Source organism: Monodelphis domestica, chromosome 6, assembly GCF_027887165.1.
Source record: "Monodelphis domestica isolate mMonDom1 chromosome 6, mMonDom1.pri, whole genome shotgun sequence".
Taxonomy (NCBI): Eukaryota; Metazoa; Chordata; class Mammalia; order Didelphimorphia; family Didelphidae; genus Monodelphis; species Monodelphis domestica.
This window is the reverse complement of record NC_077232.1, coordinates 62,876,020-62,894,569: the sequence shown is the minus strand read 5'-3', so window position 1 is coordinate 62,894,569 and position 18,550 is coordinate 62,876,020. Positions and strand designations below refer to the sequence as shown.

The 18,550-nt window shown below is 42.3% G+C and overlaps 1 protein-coding gene across 5 annotated transcripts in view; it reads left to right on the top strand.

Annotated features, from left to right (window-relative positions):
* ZNF143 (zinc finger protein 143) overlaps positions 1–11,697 on the top strand; it is a 54,693-nt gene extending 42,996 nt beyond the window's left edge. For all 5 annotated transcript variants that reach the window (XM_001379301.5, XM_007497079.3, XM_007497080.3 and 2 more), the window contains 5 exons: positions 141–368; positions 2,519–2,667; positions 6,058–6,219; positions 8,063–8,209; positions 10,655–11,697. In XM_001379301.5, the coding sequence (XP_001379338.1) occupies positions 141–368; positions 2,519–2,667; positions 6,058–6,219; positions 8,063–8,209; positions 10,655–10,738 (770 nt within the window). In that variant the 3' untranslated portion in view covers positions 10,739–11,697. The remainder of the gene's footprint in view (positions 1–140; positions 369–2,518; positions 2,668–6,057; positions 6,220–8,062; positions 8,210–10,654) is intronic.
* Positions 11,698–18,550: the final 6,853 nt, after the last annotated feature.

Below are 18,550 nucleotides of genomic sequence, written 5' to 3'. Positions count from 1 at the left end.
TCAGTTATTGGTCCTGGTAGAAAGCTTATTGTTATCATATCTTTCCTTTCATGGAAAAGACAAAAAATTAACATAGACCTTTTAGCTTTTATAGCCTCATGTGTAACATGTTGGCATTGTGTGTGTTGTCTCTTCCTTAGGGGAGAAGCCATATGTTTGTACAGTCCCTGGGTGTGATAAAAGATTCACAGAATATTCCAGTTTGTACAAACACCATGTTGTCCACACTCATTCCAAACCATACAACTGCAATCATTGTGGAAAAACATATAAGCAGATCTCCACCCTAGCAATGCACAAGCGAACCGCCCACAACGACACAGAGCCAATTGAAGAAGAGCAAGAAGCCTTCTTCGAGCCTCCACCAGGTAGGTGGTCATGCCAAGGGGGTCGGGCACTGGGCAGGAGGGAGAGCCTTTTTACACGTCGTAATTGTGGACAGGTCTTCCAAGAGTCACATTGCTTTCAAGCTTTTGTTCAGAGTCACCTTGGATTCCTTTCTGACAGTCTGACAAACTGAGCTTTTGTTCCTGACTTACCTGGACCCTGATCTAAAGTGTTCCTAGTATTGGTCTTCCTTTCTGACTGCCTCTGTGCCTGTTATAGGACAGCTCTGCCAGGTAGAGACTCAGAGAGTAGGCATTCCATAAGAATAAATTCTTTCATTCATTCGAAGAGGTGGTGGTGGGGAGAGGAGAGAAACTGTGTATTAATGAGAGGATACTTATTCAGACTTTTCTTTTTGGACACAGTCAGCTTTTCAGAGGTTTCACATGAAAAAATGTTGTGGAAAGCCCTCTTCTCCAGTCCACACCCCATCCCTAATCTCACACCATATACCTCAGTGATTTCCAGCTAGATAGTAGACTTCAGTATTTTGTTTTATCTTTATTTTTTTTTTAGATCCTTTCCTTCCGTCTTGGAATTGATACTGTGTATCGGTTCCAAGGCAAAAGAGTGGTAAGGGCTAGGCAATGGGGGTTAAGTGACTTGCCCAGGGTCCCACAGTTGGGAAGTGGCTGAGAAGTGTCTGGACTTCAATATTTTAAAAGGAAAAAAAAAACTTTAAAAAGATTGAAGTGAATAGAATCATATAGTTATCTTAATTGTAGAAGGGAGATGAGGTAAGCATAGTTAATATTATCCATGCTCCCAATTGGAGCCCTTTTGACCACTGGTATGCATTTGCAAGAAGTTGCTGAGAAATCTGACAGAAAGGAGAAAGGCTAATGGTGCCCTCTGGGGATTCAGTTGTTGACCCTGGGTCTTCTTAGCCTAGTGTTCTCCATCCACAGACTTCAGGCAACAGCCTATAACATTGTAGGTCACCTTCAATTTCCTTTTAAAATTGCCATAAAGATCCAACTTGTCTTATTTCTGCCTTTTATGAGAGAGAGAGAGAGAGACAGAGACAGAGACAGAGACAGAGAGAGAGACAGAGAGAGAGACAGAGAGAAAGAGAGAGACAGAGAGAAAGAGAGAAAGAGAGAGACAGAGAGAAAGAGAGAAACAGAGAGAGAGAGCAGAGAGAAAGAGAGAGACAGAGAAAGAGAGAGAGAGACAGAGAAAGAGAGAGACAGAGAGAAAGAGAGAAACAGAGAGAGAGAGCAGAGAGAAAGAGAGAGACAGAGAGAGAGGAGGATGGGAAGAGAGAAGGAACTGAGCTGATATGCAAATATGGCTCCTACTGATGGATATAATTGCAACAGGAATACTGGAGTGCCCTATGATCTTTTAAGAAATAGAATAAGAGCCTCTTTGGCCTATTAAATCATTAACCTGAATTCAGATAATCTGCCTTTATACAATGGTGGGCGTTCTTTCCTGAGGGCCTTTGTTAATGAATACTTGTTAGTACCACTTGGCTGTATTTACAGACTATTTAGGTTTGCTGGTTAGTATTCTAACAAAGGGGATCATTATCTCTGAGAATTATTGTTTTTCCTATTTTCTTAGCCAGTAACCAAATAAAATGAGGCTATAACTAATTCATATTGACTTTTGCTTATTCTTAGAAGCTTTATTTACACATATTTTCTTCTCCCCTAAAACACATACTCTTTATTTTATTTTTTTAATTTTATTTAATTAGTCAGTTTAGAACATTATTTCTTGGTTACAAGAATCATATTCTTTCCCTCCCCTCCTCCCACCCCTTCCCATAGCCAACGCACAATTCCACTGGGTTTTCCATGTGTCCTTGATCAAATCCTATTTCCATGTTGTTGATGTTTGCACTAGGGTGATCATTTAGAGTCTACATCCCCAACCATATCCCCTCGACCCCTGTCATCTAGCAGTTTAAAACACATACTCTTTAACAAAGAAGAGAAAACAAATCCAAGAACTTGGACCAATTTGTTTGATTTGATGTTATTAAATTTGGGGGATGGGGATACAATTGTTGTAAAGAATCAGTAAGAAATGCCCTTTATGGTTGGTAATTTAATAAATAACACAAAGATCTATTGTCTTTTTTTATCCTTAATTTCAATTTATATATTTTTTTCTTTAACAGGTCAAGGTGAAGACGTCCTCAAAGGTCCACAAATAACATATGTTACAGGCGTAGAAGGAGAGGATGTTGTATCTGCACAAGTAGCTACAGTAACTCAGTCTGGATTGAGCCAGCAAGTAACACTTATATCCCAGGATGGAACCCAACATGTAAGTATCTCACCACATAAAAGTCAGCTGAAAATTCTGGAAAATGTTCCTTTTGGAGAATGGTGGGAGATGGGGCTAAAATCCAGGTTTTGGTCAACCTGTGGAAGCCCCTGACTATCAGGCTAAAGAAATTTGAAATTTACCCTATAGGCAGCAGGGATGCTCTGAATATTTTGAGCTGCTTGAGTGATAAGATTAAAACAAAGTTTTATTTTTATTTATTTATTCAGTTACATGTAGAAACAATCTTCAACAGTTGTTCTCTGACATTTTAGGATTAGATTTTTTTCCCCTCTCTCCCTTCCCCAGGCAGAAAATTATCTGATATATGTTATAAAAGTGCTTAAACAAAGTTTTAGAAACATTCATATAGAAGTGATCCACAGAGGATAGGAACTTTTAAAAAGGAAGCTGTTACTATAGTAAAAATATGAGAAAAATAAGGGCCTGAACTAGGGTGGTACTGGAGTAGGAAGGAAGGATGAAGATGAGAGATACCTCTAAGAGTCCACAGCATTTAATGACAGGAAAGTGGGGAAGGGGGGGAGGGGGATGAAAAGAAGCAACCATCATTGATGTCTCCAAAGTTGTTATAGAAATCACTGTAACATGCTTGTCAGCTCCGGGAGAGGGGAGGAAAGAGGGGTAGGAAAAATCACGAATCATGGAACCATGGAAAAATATTCTAAACAAATAAATTTAAATTAGATTTTTTTAAAAAGAAAGAAATTACTGTTCCAACCAACCTGACAGAATGGCTCTCTCAGGCTGGCCACCCAGCCAAAGGTTTGGTCATTTCACCCTGTAAACTTTACAAAAGATGTTTTGGGGTACCTAAATCCTGAAGCCCTATGCCTTTTACCCCAAATTGCTCTCTATCCTTTCCTCCAGAATAAAGCTGAGTATGATGACTTTTAGCATTCCCAAAATACTTTTCATGGAGAATTCTCACCTCCTGATACAATACCCCACAAAAATTCAACCCTTTTATTATTCAGGCCTGTTACGTTTGCTTCGAAAAGCCCCAAGAACAAATTTCTTAATGGGACCCCACAAAGAATTGCTGAGGCAAATTTAAGATGGTGTTTGGTCATGCAGGCATCATCATCTTTAGGAAGTCTGAATGATATGGTTGAGGAACAATAAGTATTAGACCAGAGATTTCCATGGAAATAAGAGAGAAAATCAGAATGGAGGACTCACCTTTGCCCTTTTCTGCTAATACTAAGTTATTCTTCTAGATCTGATTCCCATAGCCATCTATAATCAGTATCTTGACTTTCAAATAGAACTATCTTGTTCACTTTAAGTTTATGGAGCACTCCTATTTTTGTACCACCATCATCCTTTCCTTTGATTTTTTTTTAATAGACTTGATAATCTTATTTTGTATCTTTGACCTAAAAAAGTAAAAGGTTATTCATTTTGACTAGGGGTACTTGGTAGGGTCTGTAAGAACTTTGGGATCCCTGGTTTATAATACATACTCTAATCCTTGGGTATTATTTTCATATATTTATATTGCTCACTAATTGATGATTGCATATATGTCTTAGAACTTCCAAATTGGAAGGGATCTTGGAGTTTGTTCATCTATTCCATCTCCTACCTAAACTGAATTCTCTCCAGTGTCCCTGCCAAGTAATCAAATAGCTGCTATTTCAAAATGTCTGGTGTTGAGAACCTTGCCACTCAGTCTTGGGCATCCATTCTTTTTTTAAACATACTAAATATTCAAGAGTGTGTATTAAGTCGAAAAATGCCTGCCTGTAATTTCCACCCATTGAGCCTAATTAATTATTGGATCTATCAAGATAAGGCTAACCTTTCTTCCTTAGGCTAAACATTGCTAATTCCTTCAGCCATACCTTATCTGGCATGGTTCTTCCCTCACTGTACTGGTCATTCCTCCCTGAACACATTCCAGCTGGTCAGTGACCCTTCTAAAATAGGATTTCTAAGAACTGAACCTCATACTCCACTTGGGGTCACTTGGCTTGTCCATGAGCTCTCATAGATAGAGAGTGGCTCTTGGATCCTTTGTTGCACCTAGCACGTAGTAGATGCCCACCGATTACTTGTTTGGTTTATGATGTCTCAAAATCTTGTGCGAAGAGATATTGGAGACAAGGGTTTTGATTATTTTTCATTTTGCATCAGGAAAGGGTTTGGGGAGGAGAAATAACAGATTTCTTTTTTGTTGAAAATAATGAAATTTAATTTAAAAAACGGGCCAGGGCAGACTTTTGTAGCAAGAAGAACTGAACCCTGGAAAGGATCACTCTCAGCCCCATAGTTACATCCTTCTTAGTATCTCTGTTTCCAGTCCAATAGTTGAATTTTTTTCTTGATATATTTTATTTTGATTCAACAGAAACTTCCATGAAAATACCCTTACTGATTCTATTCCTTGGGAAGTAGTTTATTTATCAGTTGTTGAAAGAAAGAAGAAATGTGCCCCCTAACATTAACCCTCATTCATTAATATATAAGTTTATATTATAATGTATATATATCATTTATCAAGTATTTATTAAGTGACTATTGTATGTGAGGTACTAAGGGTAAAGAGACTAAAATAGACCAGTGCCTGCCCTCGGGTACTTCTAGTCTAGCAGAGGGAGGCAATGTATATGTGGCATATATACCCCCATCTGGTGGGAAGGGGGGGGGGCAGAAATTTCTGTGGAGAGAATGCAGCTGCCGGGCTGGTCTTGGAAGGAAACTGGAGCTCCTGAAGTGGGGATCATGAGGGCGTCCTTCTAAGCCCAGGGTCATTGACAAGGAACAATAAGGAGACCAGTTTGGCTCAATGCACAGAGCACAGGTTTCATCCTCTCCGTCTGGCTTCCTCTTTTCTCCCTCCGTGTATGGAAGGCAGCAGGAGGAAGAAGATCTGCTTAGGGCATTTCCCAAAGGAAGGGCTCTGGTTCTGGCTTTGTCCTGTGTGTAGCCTTGCAGCGAGGCACTTTCCCTCATTGCCAAAGAAGGCTGAACTAAGTGATCTCGTGGGCAAAGGCTTTAATTGGAATTTATTTAGATTGGTTTGCTGACACCACTAGCCCTCGGTGATTGGGGGGGGGGGGGAATGCTATCTCTGTGCCCTGGTGACAAGTCAAGTCTAGGTTAGGACCGATCGAGGGTCTCTCATGAAGCTAAACTATTTATGACCATTTTCTAGATCAGCCTTGCTAGGTAAACAGACTACCCTTGGAGCCAGTGTCCAGGCAAAGTGTGTTGGAATTCATCGGCCGGAGGCTTTCTTTTAGCTTAGCCCCCAGAGAAAGATTCATTTCATTCATTGTCCATATTTCACAGAAGGGTTGGGCTCGCGTGACCTAAAAATGCAGCATTTCTGATTTGTTTAAAAGAAAAATGTTTCCTTTCCAGGTCAACATATCTCAGGCCGACATGCAAGCCATTGGCAATACCATCACGATGGTAACGCAAGATGGCACCCCCATCACCGTCCCCGCTCATGATGCGGTCATCTCTTCGGCAGGAACGCACTCTGTAGCCATGGTGACTGCCGAGGGCACTGAGGGACAGCAGGTAAATGCCTGCGAGGGCATCATGGCGCATCCTCTCCTCGAGGCCCTGCCCCTTCCTAGCGGGCTACTGTGCCCCCTCTCTAGGGACGAGTCTCCATCTGTAAAATGAACACCCTCATCCTGGGGTCTGCGCTGTCCACTCCGGGGGCCCCATCCTGTACGGCATCACCCTCCAGCGTCCCTCGTCCAGCCTTCTCCGGCAATAGCAGAGGAAGCTCGGGCTCTCTGAGCTCACCAGGGCAGGTTGTGTTGTCACTTAGGATGACACCCAGCCCACATAATGAAGGGTCCATCTGGAGGAACAGCGATATCATCTCTTCCCTCCGGCTCTCTTTGGAGGGGCCCCAACCAGCCTATCTCTCACCTGTCCCAGACTCCTCCACGGCTTTTCCCATGGGCACCTGGCAGTAGGGAGAGATGCAGAAAGGCTCGCTGGGGACTGTTAACTGCCTCGGGGCCAGATAGCCACTAACTGATACCCCACGGTAGATGCTCCCTGAAATCTTGTTCCAAGAAGTGTGAACAGAGGCATGGAGACCTTTGTTGTCCCGTGAAACCTCTTCATTGGATTGATGAGGGAACAGAGATCCCAGAGATGTGATTGATCCAGTCACTGGGCTCCTTAATCCAGGGTCTCTTAACTCCCCATCCAGAATGCTTTCCTGCTCAGAGGACCCTGAATTGACCTTCTCATGAGTTGGGTTGAAATAATTGCTGTAAACTCTTCACGGGATCTTGAGTTCAGACACAAATATCCCGGGGGGAAGTGGCCAAATCTCCCCTGGAGGGTATTCCAATCTTATCTGGGCCAAAGTCTTCCCAGAACACCTGTCACTCCACTCTGCCCCACAACAATTCTTAGGCCCAGAGAAGGGGGTCATCTGGGTCTTCCCTGATGCCACTTTTTGAAAAGAGGTGGATAGAGAGTCAGGAGTGGAGATGGGGGTCCTGGGTCCAAATGTGGCCTCAGACACTTCCCAGCTGAGTGACCCTGGGCAAGTCATTTAACCCCCAATGTCTAGCCCTTACTGCTCTTCTGCCTTGGAACCAGTAGATACCATTGATTCTAAGATGGAAGGTAAGGGTTGAAAAACAAACAAAACAGCTTAAGGCAACCTGGTTTCCCACCTGTTCTGTAATGGAGGGTTTGGAAAGCCCAGCTTCTCTACCTGAGAATTTTCATTCTAGTTCCTGGAACAGAATCCATGAATGTCTCGTCTCAGATATTCTAGTGGGTTAAAAAATAAGGGCTCCTCACTGGAATGAAGGTACCAAGCAGCAGCTTAGGGCTCTGTCGCTTCTCAGGGTTGAGCAGAACAAAGTGGCCTCTCCTTGGGAGGAACATCGCGAGTCCGTCTATCTATCCTGTCCTCCTCTCCCCACCCCCACCCCAGTCACCTGGGTGGGAAAGGCAGCCTGGCCACTCCCGAGACAGGCCCCCTCAGAATTATTTTCTTGACATTTGTGTGTGGGAGGAAGGAATGGAAATTTACGCCATCTACATTCGAGCATTGTATTAGTCGCCAGGCTCTGTAACCTACTGCTCCAGGAAATCTGTCCCAGTGATAAAAAATTGTGATTTTTAAGTAATTATGCGTTTGAATAGAAGGAAATAGTCTGCCTGACACTTACCCAGAGCTAGGAATGGATATATTTAGGAGCGTTGGTAGCACAACAACTCGCCACTTGGGGGCAGTCAAATTTAGGGGCAGAGAAGACTTGCCGGCCACTGAAGCTGGCTCTCCTGGGGTTAGGGAAATGAGCTCTCCTCTGCTAAGTCAGTCTGAGCACCCTGGCCAGGGGCTGAGGATGAACCCTGAGCGTCTCCAGCTTCTGTGTTACAGGTTGCAATCGTGGCCCAGGACTTGGCAGCATTCCACACAGCCTCCTCAGAAATGGCGCATCAGGCCCACGGGCATCATTTGGTGACAACAGAAGCTCGGCCACTGACGTTAGTGGCCACATCCAACGGGACGCAAATTGCAGTGCAGGTAAGCCCAGGAACAGGCCGCTTTGGCCTCCTTGACTCCCCGCCCTGCCCAAGGGGCTGTTTCTGGCCCCCACAGCAAGCAGGCAGCACATAGACGCCAACCTAGTGCTGCTGTGGTGGAGTCTCCTATTCCCCCGCTTGCTTCAGCGGAATATGTAGCCAGAAGAAGGAAGGGGCAGACATCCCAGAGAGCCACCTCAAGGGCCCCCAAAAGCCTCCCTCTGGGTGCCAGTCAGAATCTCCCCCAAAGATTCCCTTCCACATTCACGATCTGGTGAATAAGAGCATCGCCTCCCTCTGGGTGCCGGTCAGAATCTTCCCTTCCACATTCACGATCTGGTGAATAAGAGCATCGCCTCCCCTTTTCTTAAAGGATATGGAGCCGTCCAAGTAGGAATGCCAATGGCCGCTGCAGGTTGGGCTCATGACGACGCTTGTGACTCTTCTCCCTGGGATTCTGGGCTTCCTTGGGCCAGTGCCCCTGGGTTCTGTGCTCCAAGACTGCGTCCCCTTAGAGGGTTGGGTGACGGCTCCTCTTTGTCCTGCCTCATTTGTGTACACCGCAGAGAGGGTGGCACATAGTTTGGAGCCACCACTCTTCTACAGTGTTTGATTCTGAGCCTTTCCCAGGAGCAAAACCTACTGCAAGTCCTCCCATACACACACAGTACGTTAAGAGGGAGAGCTGAATTCCTGCTCAAGGGTCCCACAACCATCAGATTCTCTTTCCCTCGTGCCTCCCAGCTGCCCCAGGACCACCATTTTGTAATAAAATGTTGTTTTTTTTTTAAACCCTTACCTTCCGTCTTGGAGTCAATACTGTGTATTGGCTCCAAGGCAGAAGAGTGGTAAGGGTAGGCAATGGGGGTCAAGTGACTTGCCCAGGGTCACACAGCTAGGAAGTGGCTGAGGCCGGATTTGAACCTAGGACCTCCCGTCTCTAGGCCTGGCTCTCAATCCACTGAGCTACCCAGCTGCCCCCAATAAAATGGTTTTACATTTATAGATCATTTTATGGTCACCGAGCCCCTCAAACACATCTCATTTTGTTCTCAGTGAGACAGCCCTGTTCCCATTTTATAGAGGAGGAAACTGAGGGTGAGGAAGAAGTGACTTGCCCCAGGTTATTACAGCTAGACTCACCCCTTGAAAAAGAAATACTCTTTCAACAAGGCCAGCTCATTGATTAATCCTCAGAGACTCATTCTACCATCCCTGTCAATTCAACAAACCTAGTATTTTTGCAGAAATCTTTGTAGTGGATACAGAAATTGGGGATAAGACAAGGCTCTCCTCCCAGAAAGAATAAGCCATTTCGTGGACAAGATAAGACAAATACACAGTAAAAATACTAAATAGAAGGTGATAGGTGCCCCCCAAAGAGACACCAAGCTGTTTTCTACAGTTGGGAATACTAGGAAACTCTTTGACTTGCTAGAAATCGTTATGGAGGTCTAGAAAGAAGTCCAGGGCTCCTAGTTAGTGTAAAGGGTTGGCAGCAATGGCCCATGTTGCAAAAATGTCAAAGATGTCTTTAAAAAATGTTTTTTAGGCACTTACTTGAAATGATTGTTAGAATATAATTCAAAAAAATAAAAGCTGTGGTTTTTTCTTTAGGAGACTCCTGAGAGGAGGCCTGTGGAATTTCCAAACTAAGGAATTTCCTTTGACCCCTTTGGTGTGAAGCCTTTTTTTCAAAGACCTAAAGAAACTAAACTTAATCTTTTTTCCACCTTCTTTTCTCTTCCCACCACTTAGATAGATATCTCTGGCTATGCCCATTCATTCAGAGTCAAATACAAAGAACATTTATCAAGTACCTAGTCTGCTCTGGGAGCTGGACATACACAGGTGGAAAACACATGTCCTAGCTCTCTAAGGACCTGCATTTTTCTTGAGGGACACAAATAAGTGTGCATAAATTAATTTAATAAATTAGCTAATTAATAAATTAATAAAAAGTATATACAATTTGATATCATCTTGCTTTCCTTCACCAATGAGGGAAGAAGGGAATTTGGAACTCAAATCTTTAAGAAGTGGATGATAGTGTGTGTCCGTGCACATGTATTATGTACACATCTTTTTTTAACCCCTTACCTTTTGTCTTGGAATTAATGCTAAGTATTGGTTCCAAGGCAGAAGAGCAGTAAGGGCTAGGCAATAGGGATAAGTGACTTGCCCAGGGTCCCACTGCAAGAAAGTATCTGAGATCAGATTTGAACCTAGGACCTTCCATCTCTAGGTCTGGCTCTCTATCCACTGAGATACCCAGCTGCCCCATAAAGTATATATTAGATTATAGCAAACTGAGTTTTCCCAGAGAGTAGGAAAGATTTGGCCCCTGGCCCCTGACATTTATGTTGTTGAAAGTCCCTTTTTTTTCCCCCCCACTATGAGTTTTGAACTATTGGGTGAAAAATGCTCTTTATCTTTCATGTTCCAGCTTGGAGAACAGCAATCTTTGGAAGAAGCCATCAGAATAGCCTCCAGAATCCAGCAAGGAGAGACTCCAGGCTTGGATGATTAACCCAGGCCTCGGAACCATCCACTTGGAAAGTGTTTTATTTTCAGACAACAGAGACCCCTGCAGCCAGAATCCAAGACCACTTGGAAGTTTTCCATTCCCTGATACTGTGCACACATTTTTTTACGCACAAGTGGACAACGTGTTACACTTGACACTTGAAACAGATGGGTTGGACTCGGTGACCACCAAGGTCCCTTCCAACTCTGCAAATCGGCAACTCTAGATTTCCAGCCTGACCCTTTCCATATGCAGAAATATGAAATTAGGGCTAGATCGTAGATTTTCCTGTTGTTACTCTTTCATCAAATCTCAGACTACTGAAGTCTACCTGCATGGCCAGTGCAGCTGTAGAGTTCTGCCCCAGGATGAATTTTTAACTTTATGTACACGATCAAGGCAGTTCAGACATTTTCAGATGTCTGAAAGGTCCTTACAATCATAATTCCAGAAGCCATTTCAAATGACAAAGGATGCAAAGCCTTTAAGTGTGTTCCTCAATGAGTAGAAACCCTGCAATTTTGGTTCTACATTTCTCCATTTTGATTTATGTCCCAAATAGCTGGATGACTGTTGTCTTCCCTGTTCCTGTTATAAATACAGCCTGTTCAGCTAATTCCATTAGCTTTACATTGGATTATGTAAAAACCAAAAAGCTTCGGTGGTTCAGAATTAAAAGGTTAAATCCAATGCTTTGTTTCCTTAAAGGTTTTACCGTATGAGTTTGTTCTTGGTTTTGTTTTGTTTTAACAATTCCAATTATGATCAAGAAAAATGTGCCCACAGTGTCCAGGGAAGAAGGTAGGGCCATGATCTGAAGTGAATTGACTCTGGGATGAGTTCAATGTAACCTATTTATTTTTGTTTAACGTGTTATATCCTTGTTCCAAAGTTTATTTATCCTGTAGCTCATTTTTAATTGAATCTCGTAGTTCAATAAATGATAATTTACTTTTATTAAATTGGGTGAATAAATTGCTGAAGAAAAACAGACTAGACACATAATGGCGACAACCACCAAGACTCATGGGAGGCCTCTTGCAAGAGAACTAAACTCGGCCTTAAGAAGATTTTTTACACATCAGTGATTCAGATTCTACTTCAGTAGAAATTCATGCCAAAAGGGCATTTCCTCTTCACTCCCTTATTATATTGTTCTTTGTACAGTTAAGAAACCCAGTTGTGGAAATGTTTCATTTCAATTTGTACAGTTGAAAAGAAAACTTTGTTTTGTTTTGTTTTTTATTATTGAATATAAATGCTGTCTCTTATCTGGTTTTTTTTTTTTTTAAGTTTCTGCCAAAAGGAAACATTTAAGATAAAACAGCATTGTGGGCCTGGGCAGCTGAGTTCCCACCAAAACCAAGACCACTGTTTCTCAAGCATGCTGCTCTAATAGAAGCTCCCAGGATCCACAACCCCCTTCGTTTTCCTTTACTGGACATGAGGAACTTGGTGGTGGGCTGTTGAGGGAAAAAAAAAAAGGTGCTGGGTCAGAAGAATTCCCCCCACTCTTTTCTTTTTTTAAGGCAGCTTTTATAGCTGCACCAGCTTAGGCCCTTGGGCTGGCCTACCCAAAAGGTCACCCCAATGGCTTATGGCAGATTTTGCCCTTAGATTGGGCATGGGGAGAGAAGCCACTGAGGCTGCACCCAAGGGACCTCTCAATGATCACTTAGAATTCATTCTGCCTCCAGCACCAAGGCTGATTCCTCTTAACACATCTCCAAATCACAGTTGACAACATTTCCCTTGGGTGGTTGCCTCTTCCCACTTTGGTAAATTATTCCCTGCTGCTGCCCTGTATGGACCTTGTGAACCCCAGAATGGAACTTTCTGCCACTAATCAAGAAGGAAACCATTTGCACTTTTTAGAAGTTTAAAACAAATGAAAGGAGGGGAAGGAGCTTGCAAGCTCTTCCTGAAGTAGTGAGATCACAGTAATTTACTGAGGCAATGAAATTCCTTTCCCTTTCTTTCCTTTGCCACTGGTCTGTGACTTGCCCCTAGGAAAGGAGAAACATAATTTGCTAATACTGGTCTGGTATACTTGGGAAATGCTAAAGCCCCAATTCCTCTTTAGGAGGGAGGTGGAACTTGGCCGAGCTTTGGAGAGACACCTGGTGCCTTAGGTTCTGTTCAAGAAAAGGACAGGCTAAAAACTTAACCCAGTACCGTTTTGTTTTGTTTTTTTAACCGGTAACATCTTAATATCAATTCTAAGACAGAAGAGTGGCAAAGAGCAAACAATTTGTGCCTCTTCCCACTAGCTTTTTTGTCAGGGAAACACTTTTGAATCCAAGAAAATCACCTCTATTCCCCTGTCCCCTTATTCCTCTGTTATCTCCATTTCCTTTTGACTGTCTCCTTACCTTTCCACCCCTGCTTCTAACCGCCACAATCTGAAAACCCCACAGGGAACAGCTAAGGCCTGTCCCTGGGTCCTAGTTTCTTTGCCTTAACCCTCTGTGAGTGATGTCAAGTCTGCCCTGTACTGCCCACACTTACCAAAGGTCAGAAGACCCAGTGACACAGTTAGAACCTGGCCCACTGTATACAAACAGGTGTCTGATGACTGATGAAAAAAACTTGTGAACAAGCTTTGTCAGAGAAAGAACCCAGGAGTCCTGGGTTTCAGAATTCTGCCACTATGCACCTAGGTGGCCTTGGACACTAGGATGCTTCCTTGGACCTCAAAGGATTTAGAACCAGTCCAGGGACCTTGGGAATCACAGAATCCAACCCCTTCGTCTGTAGCTGAGGGAGCTAATGTAAAAAGGAATGTGCCCAAAGAAGTAGTAGTAGTAAATGGCAGATCTTGGATTTGAACCCAGAATCTTAGACCCAGGTCTCAAATCTAGTACCTTTGCAGCCTTTTCTGTTGCATTAGCCTTAAAATAAAGGAAGAGATGCTACTGAGGGGCCATTCAGCTCCAATATCCCATGATTCATCCAAGTAAGCTGCTGAGCTAAAAAAAACTCATATTTAGAGGTATTGTGGGTGTACTGTGATAAAGTCTGCTGGATGGAGGCTTGAGGACCTGGGTTCTAATTTTGTCTTAGCTATTTTGTGTCTCTCCTCTTTGGGTTTCAATTTCTTAATCTGTAAAGGAGGGGTTGAGTTGGGGAGGAGCCAAGATGGTGGAGAAGGTTCATGGACCCATCTTATCTCTACCAATCACCCTCCAAAAAGACTAAGTATTAAAAAAATATGAATTCTGCAGGAGCATAACCCACAAAAAGACAAGATGAAGTAGTTTTTCAATCCAAAATAAATTAGAAGGCTGGCATGAGGGATCTGGTATACCCTACCACAGCAGTGAGCCCTGAGTGTAGCTGTAGCAGCAGCAAAGGCTTCTGGAGCTCTTAGCCACAGATGGTAAAGAGGGTTGGAAAACTGCTCAGAGGGAGATTGCAGGGATCCCTTTGCTGGCTGTGGGTACAATATTCTTGTTGCATTGCCCATACACAGATCCAGGTAGCAGTCCTGGGACATGATCTGGGGAAGGAGGAGCACTAACAGCCCTTGCAGCCGTGGGGAGCAAAGATTTTCTAATTTTTAAGACATGAATTTCTTGAGTGAGCTTTTCTACCTCCATTTCTATTTGACCAATTCTACTTATTATGTGCCAAGCATATATAAGTACTGGGGATGCAAAGAAAGGCAGAAGACAGCTTCTTTTCTCAAGGAGCTTAGTCTCCTTTGTCTTGTCCCAAAGGGTGTTAGCAACTTGCATTTATACATTCCTAGAGCCATAGATTTAAAACTGGAAGGAATCTTAGAATGGGAGTTCCTCAAGGACAGATTATCTATCTATCTATCTATCTATCTATCTATCTATCTATCTATCTATCTATCTGTCTGTCTGTCTGTCTGTCTGTCTGTCTGTCTGTCTGTCTATCTGTCTATCTGTCTTTCTCTCTCCATATCTATCTATCTGTCTATCCATTCGTCTGTCTTATCTATTTATCGATCACAGGGCTGGCACAGGGGGCAGCTAGATGCAAAGTACATAGATGACTAGACCTGGAGTCAGAAAGTCCTGAATGAAAATCTGACCCTGGGCAAGACACTTAACCTCTGTCTCAGTTTCCCCAGCTGTAAACAAGGATAATAATAGAACCTACCTCTCAGGGTTGTTGCAAGAACCAAAAGAGATAATAATTATAAAGTACTTAGCACAATACTATAAGTACTATAAGTAAATATAAGTATTATAAGTACTATGTAAATGTTAGCTACTATTATTAATAAATGCTTTTCAAATTAAATTAAATTTCTTTATTTTAAAATTTACATTTTAAAATTTTAATTCATTAAAGTTAAAATCTTTAAAATCCAACCCCTTCATTTTACACAAGAAGAAATTGACGTCCAGAGATGTCAACAGTCTTGTCTGATTCAAGCAAAGGGAGAAGAAGCAACAATGGACACGCCCCCTGGACCCTACCTAGAGGATTGGCACCTGGGGATGAGACCCAGATGACCTGATGGAAAGAGTTGGGTTACTTACTGAGTTGGATGACTTTCTATCTCTCTCTCTCTGTAGAACTATTCCCACCTCTCTTTGCCAAACACATTTCCTCTGGGCATCTCACAGTTTAGGGTGCCCTTTTTTCCCTCCCTAAAATAGGAGTTAGACTGGTTGGAGTTCTGTACTTTGAAACCAAGAAAAATACATTTAATCTCTTTTCTACATGATAAGAAAAAATAAAACAAAATAGGAGTTAGACTAGAGATAAAATGTCAGCAGAAATTTCTTCCAATCGCAGGGGAGGAGGAGCTGAGTTTAGGAGCTGAAGGTCCCTCTGCTCTGTGTGGGCTAGGTTACCTGAGGACTCATGTTGCCCATGAAACTGAAGCCCTTTTTGTATTCTTGATTTAGGAGAAAATTTGAACTCTTCTTTGGGAGTCAGGAATCAATAACAGAATCCTAAGCTGATTCATTTTTTTCTGGTGAGGAAACTGAGGTCCTGGGATTTTAAATGACTCAAGAGATGGGATTCAAACTCAGGTCCTCTCACTTTATGGTTCTTTTCACTGCATCATATTATTTCTTTCCCAATCAATCAATTAATCAATCAAACACTCCAACAAGCATTTATTTAAGTATCTCCTACATGTCAGGCAATGGTCAACACTGGAATTAAAAAGACAAAATGAAACTATTTATCTCAAAAACCACCTTGGATATTTACTAGTTGTATGACCCTATGAAAGTCATTGCTTCCATGAGCCTCAGTTACCTAATTTGTTAAATTAGGAGATTGGATTGAATTGTTTCAAATTCTTTCCAGCTTTCAGCACAGTTACATGGCGCAGGAGTTAGAGTGCCCAACCTGAGTTCAAATATGGCCCCAGATGCTTCCCACGTGTGTGACCCTGGGCAAGTCACTTAACCCTTTTTGCCTCAGTTTCCTCATCTGTAAAATGAATTAGAGTAGAAAACTGCCAACCACTCCAGCATCTTTACCAAGAAAAACCCCAAATGGGGTCATAGAGTTAGACTCAACTGAACAACATCATTATTATTAAATATGTCCCTTAACCATTATGGGTCTCACCATCTTTTCATTTGTAAAATAAGGGTCCTGAGCTAAGCAGTCTTCCTTTCTTCTCTAAATTCTAAGGACTTTAACTATGTGACAAATCATCTACTCTCTTTGTACCTGTTTCCTCAGAAAGAAACATTTATAGAGCACCTACTATGTGACAGCCACTGCTGAGCTGGGGTGCTTTCCCTCACTACAGGGCACCCCAAAAGTCTTTTTAATTTTTTATTGTCAGGTAGAACCCACTCCCATATTGGTCATTGTTGTAAGAGCACACATACAAAACCAAAACCAAAAAATGAAACCCTAAATACTCCGATGTGAAAGGTGATTCCAACAGTTCTTCCTCTGGAGGTGGAGAGCATTCCCAGTCATAAGTCTTTCAGGATTTTCCCACATAATTGCACTGCTGACAGAAGCCAAGTTTTCACAGATAATCATAGTCCAATATTGCTGTTATTTTGTACAGTGTTCTCCTGGTTCTGCTTATTTCACTCTGCATCAGTTCACGTAGATGTTTCCACCTTTTTCTGAAATCATCTTACTTATCATTTCTTACAGCAAAATAATATTCCATCACCAGCATGCACCACAATCTGTTCAGTCATTCCCCAACTGATGGACACCCCTCAATCTCCAATTCTTTGCCACCATAAAAAGAGCTGCTATAAGTATTTTTTGTACGAACAGGTCCTTACCCCCTTCTTTATTATCTCTTTAAGATACAAACCCAGTAGTGGCATTACCAGATCAAAGGCTATGCACACTTTTAGAGCCCTTTCATTCAAAAAGTCTTAATGCAGTTGGACTTTTAGAAAACCCAAGTACCTTTATATCTGCTTTCATCTGGGCCAGAATGTCATATCTCCTCCAGTCTCCTAGAATCCTTTGCTTCCTTCCAGACTCAGCTTAAATCCTACTTTCTACAAGAGACCTTTTTCTTTTTCCCATTCCCTCCCACCTTTAGCTGCAAAAAGTTTCCCTTTTATGATTACCCTTCTTCAACTCTATATCTTTCTTGTGCATATTTAGATACAAGTGGTCCCTAGCATCAGAATATAAGCTCCCTATGCCCAAAGGGCACTAAAAGGCTGCCTACCCTTTGATCCAGCCATAGCACTACTGGATTTGTACCGGAAAGAGATAAGGAAAAAGACTTGTACAAGAATATTCATAGCCACACTGTTTATGGTGGCAAAACACTGGAAAATTAGGGGATGCCCTTCAATTGGGGAATGGCTGAACAAATTGTGGTACATGTTGGTGATGGAATACTATTGTGCTCAAAGGAATAGCAAAGTGGACGAATTCCATGGAGACTGGAAAGACCTCCAGGAATTGATGCAGAGTGAAAGGAGTAGAACCAGGAGAACATTGTACACAGACTGATACACTGTGGCACAATCGAATGTAATAGACTTCTCTACTAGCAGCAACACAGTGATCCAGGACAATTTGGAGAGATTTACCAGAAAGATCGCTATCCACATCAAGAGAAAGACCTGTGGGAGTAGAAACACAGAAGAAAAACAACTGCTTGATCACATGGGTCTATGGGGATATGACTGGGGATGTAGACTCTAAATAATCACCCTAGTGCAAATATCAATAATATGGAAATAAGTCTGGATCAGTGACACATGTAAAACCCAGTGGAATTGTGAGTTGGCTACTGAAATAACAATATTAATTTGGAGGGGTTTAGGATGGAAAACATCTAGGGATTAACATATAAATATTTTGTAATGCAACACTATGGAGGGGGAGGGAAAGAACATGAATCTTGTAACCATGGACAAATTCTCTTAATTAATCAATTAAAATTTTACAAAAGAATATAAACTCCCTGAGGGCAAGAATTATTTTGGTATTTTTCTTTATATCCCCAGAACTTGACACAATGCCTGGCACACAATAAGGGATTAATAAATGCATGCTGATTGATTGATTAACTAAGCTTTGAGTCTAAGTGTTGTTTGTGTGTTTAAAGACCAAGATTTTCTCCTCCATAAAGCTGGATGCAAGGGATCACGACTGAAGTCTCTTGCAAAGCCTGGAAAAACATTGTGGGAATTCACTTGCTAATCAGGCAATGTGGCCTGTTCCATCTGCAAATCAAAGACTCAGTGGGGTATCCAAACCCTGGAAATTTTCCTTCAGAGGGGCTTCATCATCATTGCAGAGATTCAGATCTGGAAGAAGCTTTATAGAAATCATTTACTCCATCTCCCTTTATATTACAGAGAGTAAAGAAAAGAAAGT